This window comes from Pelodiscus sinensis, chromosome 16, assembly GCF_052426305.1.
Source record: "Pelodiscus sinensis isolate ZL-2025 chromosome 16, ASM5242630v1, whole genome shotgun sequence".
NCBI lineage: Eukaryota > Metazoa > Chordata > Testudines > Trionychidae > Pelodiscus > Pelodiscus sinensis.
In genome coordinates this window covers 23641161-23657263 of record NC_143067.1, presented here as the reverse complement: position 1 = coordinate 23657263, position 16103 = coordinate 23641161, and the positions used below count along the sequence as shown (strand labels likewise).

Sequence of the window (16103 nt, the reverse complement as noted above, 5' to 3'; positions counted from 1 at the left end):
CAAGGACACTAAGAAATGGAAGCACAAGGCATTCTTTTGTGTAATAAGTGGCTTGCTTTATGTTGAATACATTTTTACATGTTGCATGTTTAAAAACAAATTCCCAATTTCTGGAATTTTCTTCAAATAGATAAAACATACCTACTTACTTGTCAGTGTTTTTCCTCTTCTGTCTTGACAAAAATAAATCTTGGGTACTTATTTAACTAGCCCAGTGTCTAATATGACTAGTTAGTAAGCTTTATCATCACAGCTCTTTTTCTCAAGTAATCTTTCCTTTGTCTATGCCACACACTTGTGTAATTGTCAGTTCCCCTTTTGAATTTCAAGGTTCTTCTGATGCAGTACTTTCTCCAGAGTAAAGATTAAACAGGCTCGTTCTGAATCTCATGAATGAGATCTGCTTAATATATAAGAGCAGTATATTTACACGTGAAACGTTTTAAAATAAATGGGTTTTAACTTTTCCCAAGAAAGTGTTTTAAAAATGTTGACTAAAGGAGCAGCTCTTTCTTAAAATGCTTTTAATATACATAGGTTTTACATTGTTATATTGCTCACTAGAAGAATATGCTATAAAACCCTGATTTAGTTCATTGCTGGTCAGTGCTAAGCACTAATCTTCCAGTTTCATTCTCAAGGTTATAGTTGTGGACACCTAAGAGTAGTCAGACATCAAGGTTTTTGCTCACTTTTGTTGTTGACCTTAAGGCCACTAAACAGATTTATGATAGGGGAAATTTATTTTTAAAGACTAACACCAAGATTTGTGTTATTACTAAAAGTGACTTACATTTTAATAGAACTTCTCATCTAGTACAATCCCAAATTACTTTAACAAACATACAAGCATCGAGGTCTAGTGAAATGCAGTTGCATGACAATTTAGTGCAGGAAGTAACTTTCCAACTGAAACTACAAGAGAGTTCTAAATAGGCAAAACACCCACTGAGTTTAAAAACAAAAACAAATTTCCCTGTGGGGAGAAGGGTACCTGTGTCATTGGCTCTTTTGTTAAAGAAAAAAACTAAGGCCCTTAGAATGTGCTATCATTAGAGTCTTGGGGTATTTTTCCCCATATGTCATCAATGGTAGTTCCCTGTACATACCTTAGTATCATAATAGAGCTTTAGTTCAATATGAACCAAAAATCAATAGTCTCACTTGAACTAAGCACCTGAGATTTGCTTGGAGGATTAGCTATGAGGCTGGCCCAATCCAGCTTTTAGGTAATTTAAATATGACAAGATCACAGCTTAAAGTTGTGTGGCTGCAGATCAGATTAAATTTCTCTTAAAAGTTGTGTTTCGTAATAAAGTAAATTTGCTATATTTTCATGTTGAGCAAGTAAGGGCAATTTGTACTGTACGGTGATTGGCTTAACTGCTCTACAATGTCCTTTTGGTTTTCAAATGGCATTTTAATTTAAAATGAAAAGTGTCCAAAGGGTGATGGAATAAATGTCAACAAAAATAGCATATATTTCTAATGCATGCTGTCAATCTCCATTTACATTTGGTCTAAAGCTCTGTGTATTTTGCATAATCAGACCACATCATCATCAGTTGGGTGTTGCTTTAAGAAAGTTTCTACTGTATGTTCAATTGCTTCATTCTGAATTGACGTGTTACTCTAAACTATAATCTTTTTGATATTTTAAGGTTAATAGCTGCCCTACTTGCCTTGACAGTGCTTCCCTTTTAAATTTCTGGCTATAAGAACTCCATTTTACAGCTGTATTTCCCGGGCTGTATTTTAAAGTTACGTGGAACTTGTGGTATATAAATACCTGTTCTCTGCTATTATAGCTTAGCAGGCTTGTGCAGTGGTTTATTTACTGTAGCATTTTAAGGAATGTCTTAAAAATTAGTGTGAATAATATTTAAAAGCCAAAAGTAAGAATCTTAAAAGATGGTGTTACTTTGTAGTTTTGCTGTCCTTTTTAAACACCTACAGTAGTGATGTACTCTGATCCATAAAAATAGTTACCTAAGGTTTTTTTTATATGGGTTACTTTTCATGGGCAGGGTTGTTAAAACTAATTTGGATTGGCCTTCCATGTGACATGATGGAAGTTCCATTGCTTGAAATGTTAAAAATAGACTGGACTGAACACTAGAAAACATACTGTAGGAAACAACCTTGGATTGGCACAGAGATGGACCGGATGATCTAATAGGTCTCATTGCTAACTTCTGACTCTTGATAAAATTTAACAGTGACTTAAGTGTCAGTATTCTAAGTCAGGTTACTTCTTCCTTTCATAGCACAATGCACTCCAGTAATAAAGGAAAATATTAAAGTAAACTATGTGAGCCCTTTAAAGTCTTCAGACCAATTCAAGCCTGGGCGAAAGAGATTTCGGGATTTGGAATCAGAGTGTTGGGGCCATTGTCTCTTAAGGCTTTGCTGACTTAATGTTGGGATGTACAGAATAGTGATAGTGTTTTTGGTTTTGAATTATACAGCATAACAATCAGTATAACTAAACAAAATCTTCTCTCTCTGGGGATGTTTACACTAGGAAATTATTTTGAAATAATTTCGAAATAATTATTGAAATCGTTCTTTCAAAATAACATGTGCACGCTACAGGGAAGCCTCAAATTAGTCCGAGGTAAGGTCCCTTAATGTGGATACGCTACCTTGACTTAGAGCCCCAGGAAGCAGGGCAGGGAGAGGAGGGGTAATTACTTCGACTCTGGAGAGTAGTTTTTCTGAAATAGCGGTAGTGTGGATACTCCACTGCTGCTTTTTCAAAATAACTATTTCAAAATAAGCATTCTTCTGTGTGGAAAGCAGGAATTATTATGAAATAACAGATTTGGTAGTGGGGATGCGCCGCTTACTTCGAAATAAGGGGAGTTATTTTTAAAAAACCTCCCTAGTGTAGACCAGGCTCTCTCACTATAGGAGGCCCCCAAGATGCGACCACCCGAGTTCCGACCCCCCATACTTACAACCATTGTTGTAAGTGCGGAAGGGACTGCAAACCCCTGACTTACATCCCTGGCCCTCATTTACGATGGCAACTACCATAAATGCGGATTTTAGTTATGATGCTCCCAACTTGCAACGCTTCCTCCAGAACCAATCACGTCACAAGTTGGGGACCTCCTGTACTTGGTGATTGTCTTACATTTACTAATCTTGGATTTTTTGACAAATAAGAAACAACGTTGTTTGCTTGCAATATTAAGCGTACAAAGTAATGTTTTTTGTTTTTTGGTGAATTATTGAGAGGCCTTTTGAAAATACTATTGTGATAAAGAATATTTTTGTTTGTGGCTATTTAATTTTTTTCTCACCTTAAATCCTATCCCCATTTCCTTTCCTGAGCAGCTGCCATTTCAGTATGTTATTTTTATCCACAAGAGTGAGCGTGCTGACTTCTGCATAGCCAATGACAATCCGCAGAAGCCTTTCCCTAGGGGCTAATTGTATCTTCTTTATATTGTACTCTGCCTTCAGCTCAGCCACAGATCCAGAGACTGATTTTTTGAATCTGGTTCTTCCAGATGGCAGTTTGAGTATTGGTGTAACACTAGAAGACTGACTAAATATTTCCTTCTTTCATCTAGAAAGACATGTATTTAAATGCTGTGTAGTGGCAGACGTGCAGCTTTAGTGACTATCATGTACCTCTGTTCTTTCCAGGCTATGGGACTAGTTCTTATTGCCTAGAAGTGGTGCAAAGTGAAAAGGATTAAAGAAGTAATCTGGCACATCTGCTTTCAGCACTGATAAGCGCCGTTGTAAAAGAGTCTGTCTAAAAACACCTAAAGGAAAGGACATGAATGTGCTCTTAAAGCTGCATGAGAGATACATGGGAAAACTTAGGCTGAGATGGTTAGCATGATGAAAAGCTAAGATTTGGATGGATTAAAATAGTAAACTAAAACTGAAAAGCATTGGATGCGGTGGATGGTCAGGAAGGTAGATTTGAAGATGGTGTGCATGTTGCTTGAAAACTGGAGGAAGGCAACCTGGTGAAAATTGAATTTAAAAACCTGAATTCTTTTAATGGATTACTTTGAGTTAACTGCTATATGCCTTGTCAAGTATACCTGAAAAATTACTGTAGATTTTTAAAAAATGGATTAAGATCCACAATGATCCTATGAAAAATGTTTGTGTCAAAAGGTTAGAATGACTTGTACAGAGAATTTTTGTGAATGCTTGGGAAGGAAGAAATTAACTAGCATCTCTTTGTGTGTGCAGTGTTTGGAACGTGGTTTGTTTTTGGGGTATGCTATCTGCTACCCCAAATATATAATCAGATAATTAGTGACACAGTCATGTGTTGTTGATAGCACAATAGCCCCCAATCCTGGTTGAGACCTATAAATGCCACTGTAGTATAATAATATATGAGGTTATAGTTCTGGCAAGATGAGTGACGATGCATAAAATAAGTACAAAACCTGAGCTTTGATTTCTGTTAGCATCCTAAATGGGGTCTACAAAAACAGATGTGTATGTATTTTTATGGTGAGCAGCAATGTTAAACTTAATAGCTAAAACCAACTGTCTTGTTTTTACTTTTGGAGTGCTATAAAGAACCCTTCTGGGATCCCGAGGTATTCATACTCACATGAGGAATGTGTGTTTTCTAATGCACACAATATGATTTCAGAATCAGTTTGGGTGAATGAGCTGGAGAGTGCCTGTCAAAAATGTTTTATGAAAAGGCTAAACTGATGATCCAATCTGTGCAACTTCTTCTCTGAGCAATGTATAGAAAAAAGATCATTACTCATTAAAAACTTAAACATCTAAAACATAATACGAAATGCTGAAAAACTAAATGGTCCTTCCCCTCACTGTGTTCTTCACTGGCCCAATTTGTCCTGAGCATGATTAGGAAGTACTTGGGGGAGGGATAGCTCCCCTTGTGAAGGCCATTTGGGGCAAAAATTTGTCAGGGATGGTACTTGGTCCTGCTGTGAAGGCAGGGGACTGGACTCGATGACCTTTCAAGGTCCCTTCCAGTTCTAAGAGATAGGCTATCTCCATTAATTTAAAAAAAAATAATTAAAAAAATTTACTTATGATTAGTTCATTAAATGGCTGCAGCCTGTAGCTATCTGTGGTCCTTTTGCAAGTTCACTTTGTCATAGTAAAAACAAAGAATCCATATGATTTCTGAGCTAAATCAATACAATTTAGATTACAAGCAGATGAATTCACTTTTAAAATGGAAATTAATGCAATACTTATAAGTTAGGGTCTAATAGACAAGTTAAGAAACGGTAGAACAGATGTTACATTGGTAGAATTGCGGTGAGGAAAAATCAATTTACTTGAGTCCGAACCTGGTTACAAAGGATTCCAGTCGCAGAAGTTTGCCTTGCAAAAGGGTTAGGATGCTATTGCTAGAGTCTTCAAATCTTTGACTGTCACAAGTTTTACTCGTAATGTTGCTAATAAACTAATTGATTACTTGACCTAGTCCTTGGGTTATTCACAGGCCTTTACTTTAAGTTCCTTAGTTATTTCTAGTTAACAGCATATTTAATTCTGCAACTAATGTGTGTAAACACAAATGCAGTCTTTCCTATATCTTGCGTGTTGGTTCTCCCCAACCTTCCCTTCCCCAATTCTTTAATTTAAAACTAGCTGAATTACTGTCTCTGAGAAAGCATCTGTTTGATTTTTAACAAAAGGAAATAAATGGAGAGAGACTGAGGGTACGTCTAGACTACATGCCTCTGTCGCCAGAGGCATGTAGATTAGGCTACCCGACATAGTAAAATGAAGCGGCGATTTAAATAATCTCCGCTTCATTTAAATTTACATGGCTGCCGCGCTGAGCCGACAAACAGCTGATCAGCTGTTTGTCTGCTCAGCGCGATAGTCTGGACGCGCGGGTGTTGACATCAAAGGTATTTGTCGACCACCCAGGTAAACCTCCTGGGATGAGGTTTACCTGGGTGGTCGACAAATACCTTTGATGTCGACACCCGCGCGTCCAGACTATCGCGCTGAGCAGACAAACAGCTGATCAGCTGTTTGTCGGCTCAGCGCGGCAGCCATGTAAATTTAAATGAAGCGGCGATTATTTAAATCGCCGCTTCATTTTACTATGTTGGGTAGCCTAATCTGCATGTAGTCTAGACGTACCCTAACAGAAATTAAGGCCATGTCAGAGGTTTGGCTTTAAACTAATAAAGAAAATTAATGACCAACCATCAGGTCTTGGCTTTCATGATTCTCAGGCTTATTATCTGGCCAATTTTTTACCTCTCTTCTATTAAAAAATGAACCTGGAATCACCTTAGATGTGATTTTTTTCACTTTTTTACCTATAGAAGAACTCAATTCATAGCAAGCAGGAAGAATAGAGCAAACAGCTGGCAGAAATAATGTTGGTATGACAGCAAACACAAGACTAAAATAGACACCACAAGGACACTTTTGCTTCCTGACTAATACATTGATTATTCCTGGTCCTCCTTTGAGCCTGGCTTTCACATGGATATACCGTAACCCATTTCAAGAGGGAATTTTTTGTGCTCCTAAACAGATATGAGATGAACTTCTTAAAGCATTTTGGGGGGGGGGAGGATAACCAAATCCAGTGCCTGATTTTGTAATTTCGCCTAATTTCTGATTAGTTTAAATAAAATATGGTAAGACTGATGGCAAATGAACTTTTGTCTTGATTAAGAATGTATAAAAGTGGCTCCTGGCAGCCCTATGAAGAGTTTAATTAGTGCCTGTAAGCAATAAGTGTTAGTTTATCAGTTAACAAGTTACTCGGTTAAAGCATTACATCCCTAATCTTGATGTAGTTGTGATGGAATTTAGTCTCAATCTGCACTCAGGATATGTTTGCAGTGAAGAGATACTTAATATGATGCACCATATGTATAAAAATAGAAATGGCCTATTGATGTTAATAGCGAGAAAAAATTGTACGTCAGATCACCTAGGGAAAAATATGCATGAGGTGAATGAATCTCACTGGGGTACACTTAAAAAAATCAACAAAAAATTCACCTCACACTTTGTGAGCCCCCACAGTAGGTAAAGGCATTACCTAAAATGTCTATGAAGAAATAGACTGAAAGATTGCTTAGGGCTTGCTTTCGTGTCTTTCTGGAAATTGCTCAGTCTCCTGAGCTGGCTGGCTGATACCAAGTACTGAGAACTGTAGGTGAGAGCACATTTTAATTCCAGGCAAAATTAGAGTATCCTGTATAAAGTGGTTACAGTACCCTGAAATACAGCTTAAGTTGTTTGAAAACAAAGGAATTGTGTGTGTGCATGCTTGCATGTGGCAAGGGCTTGGTGGGGAGAGTAGAAAGGAAGAAAAGGTTCGTGACTTCCCCCAGCAGTTACTGCTGTTATGGTATGTCCCAGATACTTGTTTCTTTCTGTGATCCTTCTGTTGTGTTTCTGTTGCTGCTATTTTCTTAAGTGCCTGTAATACAAAGAGCAATCCTAACTTATGTATGAAGATTGTACAGCACAAGGTAATGTCTCGCTTGGAAGGGGGGGGGAGGAGGTCAGGAGGATGGCATAGTTGTGGGGTCCCATCCAGTCACTGTGATGCTTAATTATGAAACTGCAAATGTTACATTAGCTAGCCTTTTCTGGCTTGCTTTCTAATTGCTGCCAGCTCAGAAGATTCCTGTTGGAGTATGAGTAGGAGGACACACTTCGGCGTGCATGTATAGCTCACTATAATGCTACCAAAGCACATTCTGTACTTCCTAGTGGCATATTGTATTGTGGATTGCTAGCATGTCAGTTTATGTAATGTAAACCTTAAGTAAAAATGGAGGAGCTTTTAAAAATGGCTGGAGCCATGAAGTCACATGTAAGCCCCATGATTTTTTCTTTTTGCATAATGTAAGTCTCATTCATTACACAAATGCAAAACTGGAAATTCTGACTATAAAATATTAAGCATGCAGGAGATTATAGAGACACAATGTGCCAGGTAATATCTCTTATTGGATCTACTTATGTTGAGAGTCTCAAGCTTACACAGAGCTCTTCATGTTTGGAAAATAGTTTAAAAGATTATCTTCCCTGTATTCTAATTCAATACTGGAAAAATTACTATTTTTTTAAATTTATGTAGTGATTACCTTTTAGTGCCAGCACAGGATGAGACATTTCTGTCGCCCAAGAAACCGGGGTCAAATTATGCTCTCATTTAAAATGTAACTGTGGAGTCAGTGAACTTAATTTATACCAATATAGACTAAGAGTTAAATTTTTCCTTAATCTAGAACAGGCCTGTGTAAAATATGGCCTGCAGGCTGGATCCGGCCCACCAAGTCACCAGATGTGGCCCGCAGATGCAGTGGAGAGCCCCAGGAAGGCTCCCCTGCTTGTCCCGCACCACTCAGAAAAGCAGCTACGGGGCCGTTTCTCTTTAAAAACCGTGAGCCCGGAGGGGAGAGGGAAGGCTTCAGGTGTAACTCCGGCCCCAACAGAGTCCTATTGGCCAGCTTCTGGCCAGAAACTGGCCAATGGGAGCTGCCTGTTTGAATAACAGGCAGCACTTGAAGCACCACACTCCCTCCCCTCTGGCTCAATTATTCACACAAGCACATAGCCATATATGCTCGTATAAGCACATAGTCCTTTTCCCTAGGTCACAAACCAGACCCCTGTCCCCATGTCTAGGACACAACTACCTCCTTCACCCAAACTCACTCCCGCTCTCTCATTCCCCCACCTCTTGCACTCCAGTTCCTTACCCCAAGCTCTGTTCTGCACCCAACCTCCATCCCAGACCCTGCACTTCCTCCGTTAATATCATGGAGGAATGCAGCCCTTGACCACTTTCTAAAATCTTGGCGTGCCCTCTTCCCCCCGCCCCCCGCAAAAATTACTGCCCACCCCTGATCTAGAAGATGGTCATGTGGACCTGAAGTCAGGATGCTGTGGGAGAACACATAGGGCCTGATGTCTGATGAACATTAAAACTTTAAAAGGTGACAGTGATTTTTTTGGTGCCTAACTTGAGAGAACACATAGGAGCTGTATCTCAGAAAATGGTCAGTCTTCATCCTCTGAAGCTCAGAATAGGCACAGGATATTTAGTTTTTTTAAAAGGCTAGCCATCACAGTAGTATCTGTGTCACTGCATGGCTACGGTAAAGCCCGCAGGAATCTGACATAGTTTGTCACCTTTGAGTAAAACTGTCTTGTAATTAGCTGACATTATGAATTGGCATCACAATGTAGTTCAAATTAAGACTGCAAATATAGGAGTTGCATTTTGATTGTTTAAAAACACTATTAATTGTAAGAGGCAAATTGCCTTTTATGCTAAGTTGATTCCCAAGTGTTCTTTAATGAGCAAAATATAGGGGTTTTTAAGATTAACATATAGTAGTGGAAGAGGCATCTAAGAAACTTGGAGGAATGAGGGTAATCAATGATACACAGTAATACCAAGGTACAAAATATATCAGAAGGATAGAGCAGCTTATGCTGGTGGGGATAATGGCGATCTGTGAAGCATAGAATCATACAAAGTAAAAATCTTAAATGAATCAAACTGTTCCATAGAACCCTTATGAATAGTCACTTCATGCTCTAATATGAATATAACAGTAGGGATGTACTGCCAACCATAGTTACCTGCCCACGATAGTGATATTGACTTTTAAATGCTAAAGAATATTAGAGAAGTTATAAAACTAAACTCAAGAATAATGGGGGATTTCATCTATCACCATATTGACTGGGCATATGTCAACTCAGGATGTGATGCAAAGGTAGTTTCTTGACCGCTTGTGTCAGTAGTTCCCAACCTTTTCGAGCATACAGACCCCTTTTCAATCTATTTCAATTTCATGGGACACCTTCCTCCCTCTCCAGGGATCCAGGGACCTCAGGTTGGGAATCAGTGCCTTATATGATTGCTTCATAGAGTAGCTGGTTTTGGGAACCCACAAGAAGAGAGACAATTCTTGATTTAGTCCTAAGTAGAGAGCAGGATCTGGTCCAAAAGCTGGATGGCTTGTAAATAGTGACCATAATATCATTAAATTTGACATTCCTCTGGTAGGAAAAACACAACAGCAGCCCAACACAGTGGAATTTAATTTAAAAGAAGGGAACTACACAAAAAACGAGGCGGTTAAACAGAAATTAAAAGGCACAGTGCCAAAAGTAAAATCCCTGCAACCTGCAGGGGAACTTTTCAAACACACCGTACTAAAGGCTCAACTTAAATGTATACCCCAAATTAAAAAACACAGTATGAGAACCAAAAAAAGTGCCACAGCGTTATGAAGTAAGAGAAGCGGGGAGAGATAAAAAGGCATAGTTTAAAAAGTAGAAGCTAAATCCTATTGAGGAAAATAGAAAGGAGCATAAACTCTGTCAAATTAAGTGTAAAAAAATATATATATAATTAGGCCAAAAAGGAATTTGAAGAACAGCTAGCTAAAGATTCAAAAAGTAAGTACATGAGGCAGGAAGCCTGCTAAACAACCAGTGGGGCCACTGGATAATCAAGGATGATAAAGTCATTGCAGAGAAACTAAACAAATTCTCTGTGTTGGTCTTCATGGCTGAGGATGTTAGGGAGATTGCCAAACCCAAGCCATTATTTTTAGGTGAAAATCTGAGAAATTCTCAGGTTGTGTCATTAGAGGAAGTTTTGGAACAGATTGATAAACTATACAGTAACAAGTCACCAGGACCAGATAGGCATTCACCCAGGAGTTCTGATAGAACTCAAATTTGAAATTGCAGAACTACTAACTGTGGTTTGTAACCTGTCCTTTTAAATCTCCTTCTATAACAAATAACTCGAAGATAAATAATGATACCAATTTTCAAAAAGGGCTTGAGAGATGCTCTTGGTAATTCTAGACCAGGAAGTCTAACTTCAGTACTGGGCAAATTGGTTGAAATTATAATAAAGAACAGAATTGTCTGACACATAGATGAACATAATTTGTTGGAGAAAAGTCAACATGGGTTTTTGTAAAGGGAAATGAGGCATGACTAATGGTGGGGGTGGGGTGGTCAACAAGTATGTGACAAAGGGGAACCAGTAGATACAGTGTACATATATTTCCAGAAAGCCTCTGACAAGCTCTTAAGTAAAGTAAGTTGTCATGGGATAAGAAGGAAGGTCCTCTCATGGATGGATACTTGGTTAAAAGATAGGAAACAAAGGGTAGGAATCGGTCAGTTTTCAGATTGGAGTGAGGTAACTAATGGTGTGTCTCAGAGGTCTGTACTGGGATCTATTCATCCTATTCATAAATGATCTGGAGAAAGGGGTATAAACAGTGAGGTGGCAAAATTTTCAGATGATACTAAACTAAGTGACTGGACAACAAAATGGCAAATGAAATTTGATGTTCATAAAAAGTAATGCACATTGCAAAAAATAATCCCAACTATACATACTGAATGATGAGGACTAATTTAGCTATAACCACTCGAGAGAGATTTTGGAGTCATTGTGGATAGTTCTCTGAAAGCATCCACTCAATGTGCAGCATCAGTCCAAAAAAAAGCAAACCATGTTAGGGATAATTAAAAATGGAATATAGAATAAGACAGAGAATATCTTATTGCCTCTATATAAATCCATGGCATGCCCACATCTTGAATACTTCATACAGATGTGGTCTCATCTCAGAAAAGGGATAGTGGCATTGGAAAAGATTCAGAGAAGGGCAACAAAAATGATTAGGCGTTTGAAATGGGTCCCATATGAAGAAGAAAGATTAAAAAGATTGGGATTTTTCCATTTTAGAAAAGAGGAGACTAAAGGGAGATATGATAGGGGTCTATAAAATCATGACTGGTGTGGAAAAAGTGACTATGGAAAAGTTATTTACTTGTTCCCATGACATAAGAACTACGGGGTTGCCAAATGAAATTAATAGGTGGTAGATTCAAAACGAATAAAAGGAAGTATTTCTTCACTCAACATAAAGTCAACCTGTGGACGTTTTAAGCTGAGTGTTTGGTTTTTTTCTTCCATACGTTGGTATTTTGCTTCTGACATTCAGAGTTTTGTTTGACTTGTGCCAAATGTGTGTGACCTTAATTTTTGTACCTTAATTTCTTCTTGAAATAACTTTTGATTGGCAGCATTTGCTCTGGAGATTTTAACATAAATAAGTAATTTACACTTTTTGTGACTACATACGCATTTCTTAGAATAATTTTCCTTGATAAATGCAGAGTGTTTCAGTGAAAGTAGAGTGTTTAACTTGCTGCCTAGTTTTTAGAGCAAATAAGTAATGTGATGCATTTGAATAACTGCCCCGTGGCTTTATGGGCTTGATCCTGGTCTCACTGATATCAGTGCAAAGACTATTGACTTCACTGGTGGAAGATCAGGTCTTATGTGTTTTTCACCCTTTCCTGAAGCATCTAGTATACTTGCTGTTTTACTTAAGATCCTGGGTGACAATTAAGTGTAGCCCATTAGTCTATTCAGATAAGGCATGTGTAATATGTAAATTCTGTTGATAATAAGTGTCCATTGTGGTTAGGCAGAGCCATTTTGAAAATATTGGTTAAGATCTTTTCCTCACAACTTGTAGTCACTTAACTTTTTGAACTGTTCTTTTCAAACATTTTCCTTCTATGCTAAACGCAAACCACACTTTCTCCTTTTTAAGGCTTTGCTTAACTTCCTCCCCTATGTTTTGCCTATGTCCTCTTGCGTCTCCCAAGTTTCACTTGTGACTTCTTCCTGGATGTTCATTTCCCACTCTGGGTTATGTTTCAAGACACTCTTAAGTTTGGAGGAGCACTCCCAAATACTATTTGCCAACCTCTCCCCTCTGCTTTAAAAAAAAAAAAAAAGGAAGCAGACCACCTCTTTTGTGAAGATTTCAATCTCTACTCATTTCAGTTGGATTTTTCTACTTGTTACTTGTTCTGTTGTTCTCATCTCTTCAGCCTTTAAGCTCTTCAAGAGTGGGGCTAACTTGTTTGGCGGCATGTTTTTGCCTGCTCCACAGCGCCATAAACATCCACAGTGCCATATATAAATAGACACACACAAAAAATAGAATTAAAACTAAAACAGTTGCATCAGGTACATGGACTTGAAGGTGAAGAAATGACAGAAAAAATTATAAAAAGGGCATATATATTGAGGAGAGATGGTATTAAATACTGTAAGACAAAAATGCTTGTGTTGCTACAATATTAGCAATGGAAGTGAGAGAGCCTGAAGTATGTAAGTGGTGTACCTGCATTTTCTTCTGTGCTCTTGTTAACTTGGAGAAGAAAAGTCAAGGAACATTAGGAGTCCACCAAGCCCATTGCACTGACTGTACGGACCGTTAATGTTTATTTTTGTACTCCTACTTTTCACAAGGAGTAATGGTAAATTTTATCTTGGATAGGGTAGTGCTGATTTGCACTGTGAAAGTAGACAACCTTGGCCTCTGAGAGGTATCTCACTGTACCCCAATGTTACCTCTTTAGCCAGGACTTTAAATTCTTCTGCTCTCCATGTGCCCAGGGGAAAAAACCATGAAAATTTAAATTTCATGTCCTGGTTGGCCAGCGTGGTGAGCAGACCGCAGAGCAGGCAACACACCTCAGGAGCACATCCGCCCATGAATGCCCAGGATCTCACACAGCTCAAGCATGGAGCATTGCTGTGTGGGAAGATGAATCTGTTCAGGCATAACTACAAAGCAGCAAAAGAAACACTGATATCTATGCCAAGATCGCACAGGGCATGAGGGGAAAAAGGATACACCAGGGACACCCAGTAGTGCTATGTGAAAATAAAGGCGCTCCGAAGACAAAGGAGACAAATGGACAGTGGGTCATCGACGCAAACATGCCACTTCTGCGAGCACTGGCAGGGACCCAACCATTTTCCCAACCCAATCCGTGGATTCTTCCCAAGATACTATTCCATCAATAGGAAGTAGGACATTGTGGATGAGATGGAGGAGGTGGTGAAAAGTCAGCAGGTGAGTAGAGCGTCCAATGTCACCAGGAGCTTTTTATAACTTTTGGAGACAAACCCCTTTCCCAGGACGTATCACTGATTAATCTTGATGACTGGTGAGTTAATGTTTTTAAACTTACTACAAGTGGGTTAAGGTAGTTGGGTGTGATCTGTGGCATCCACTCTGCCTACACAGTGGGGGTTCCATGGAACAGTTTTAACATGTCTGGAGATGGAATGGAAATCCTCATTTCACATCTCCATGAAGCTCTCATAGAGGAACACTTTAATGGAGGCTTGCTTTACTTTGTCTTCCATGATAGGACCCCTTTCCACACCAAGCCAGCAGTAAGTGGTCTGGAATCATTGCAGCAGAAACCATTGCAGTGTAAGGTCCAGATTTCTGACTACATTCAGTCAGCATCTGCTCCCTATCATTCTTTGTGATTGGAGAAGACTGATATCGTGCATGGCAATCTGGATGAAGCAAGGGAAACTATATATGTAACTGATACCAGTAACTGTAACTGATACCACTGGCAGTACACCTCCATTTGCTCACCCCAACAAAGCATGGTTTGAACCCTTGCGCTGCTCCCACACCCAGACACCTTTCCACCTGCAGGCTCCTTGGTGTCTGCATGAGCCCCTGCCCTCCCACCATGCCTGGTCCTCCTCCTACCCACAGGCTTCTGTGTAGGGGAAAGTTGCACTTTCCTGGCAAACAGGTGCCAAACACATGCTCTCATTATATGAGTTCTGTCCTTGCCCTGCTACTATGCTACTGTGTCCTTCCCTTTGCAAATGCAGGGGCTTGCCTTACTGAGAGCTGCTATTTGCAAACACTGTATTGCACATGCTTTCAAAGCAGAAGAGTGAGTCCCAACCTGTCCCTTATTGTGCCTGCCACCAAACTGAGTCCAGCTGTTGCCTTGAGATATGTGATGTATTCGCTATACAGGCAGTCCCCGGGTTACGTACAAGATAGGGACTGTAGGTTTGTTCTTAAGTTGAATCTGTATGTAAGTCGGAACTGGCGTCCAGATTCAGACACTGCTGAAACTGACCGCCAGTTCTGACTTACATACAGAATCAACTTAAGAACCCCAGGCGTCCCCAAGTCAGCTGCTGCTGAAACTGATCAGCAGCTGATTCCAGGAAGCCCGGGGCAGAGCAACTCTGCATCGGGCTTCCTGTAGTCAGCGCTGGTCAGTTTCAGCAGAAGCTGACTTGGGGACGCCTGGGGCAGAGCAGCTTGGGTGCTACTGGACCAACCCAGCAGCACCCCATCTGCTCTGCCCCAGACGTCCTGATTCAGCCGCTGCTGAAACTGACCAGGAGCGGCTGAATCAGGACCTGGGGCAGAGCAGCTGGGGTGCTGCCGGGTTGGTCCAGTAGTGCCCACGGGCGCTGCAGGACCAATCGGCAGCGCCCCAGCTGCTCTGCCCCAGAGTCCAAAACAAAAGCCTGGTCTGCTGGGGGGGGGGGGGGGAGCATACTAGCTGCGCCCCCCCCCCCAGCAGACCAGGGACTCGGGGAGCAGAGCCGCAGCGGCAGCGGGGTGCCGCGCCTCTGAGGCTTTGCTCTGGCAAAGCCTCAGAGGCAGGGACCCCGCCACGGCTGCAGCTTCAGTCTGGGTGCCTGTGGTCTGCTGGGGACGGCCCCCAGCAGACCACAGGCACCCGGACTGAAGCCGCAGCCGCGGGGGGTCCCGCGCCTCTGAGGCTTTGCCAGAGCAAAGCCTCAGAGGCGCGGGGAACCGCCGCTGCTGCCGCTCCAGTCTGGGTGCCTGTGGTCTGCTGGGGACGGTCCCCAGCAGACCACAGGCACCCTGACTGAAGCCGCAGCCGCGGGGGGGTCCCGCGCCTCTGAGGCTTTGCTCTGGCAAAGCCTCAGAGGCGCGGCACCCCGCTGCCGCTGCGGCTCTGCTCCCCGAGTCCCTGGTCTGCTGGGGGGGGGGGGGCGCAGCTAGTATGCTCAGTCAAAGCGGCAGCAGCGGCGGTTCCCCGCGCCTCTGAGGCTTTGCTCTGGCAAAGCCTCAGAGGCGCGGGACCCCCCCGCGGCTGCGGCTTCAGTCAGGGTGCCTGTGGTCTGCTGGGGACCGTCCCCAGCAGACCACAGGCACCGGGTCTCAAGGGGCAGCAGCAGCGGTTCCCGCGCTTCTGAGGCTTTGCTCTGGCAAAGC

At 41.2% G+C, this 16103-nt stretch overlaps 1 protein-coding gene across 10 annotated transcripts in view; it reads left to right on the top strand.

Annotated features, from left to right (window-relative positions):
• CPEB4 (cytoplasmic polyadenylation element binding protein 4) overlaps positions 1 to 16103 on the top strand; it is a 293293-nt gene that overhangs the window by 198134 nt on the left and 79056 nt on the right. The window contains exon 4 of one of the 10 annotated variants that reach the window (XM_075900274.2): positions 3658 to 5447. The exons of 8 other annotated variants lie outside the window; for them this stretch is intronic. In XM_075900274.2, coding sequence (XP_075756389.1) covers positions 3658 to 3710 — 53 coding nt within the window. In that variant the 3' untranslated portion in view covers positions 3711 to 5447. Of the gene's footprint in view, positions 1 to 3657; positions 5448 to 7336; positions 7479 to 16103 lie in introns of those variants that run through there. One more of the 10 variants, XM_014581575.4, reaches the window with a different exon arrangement.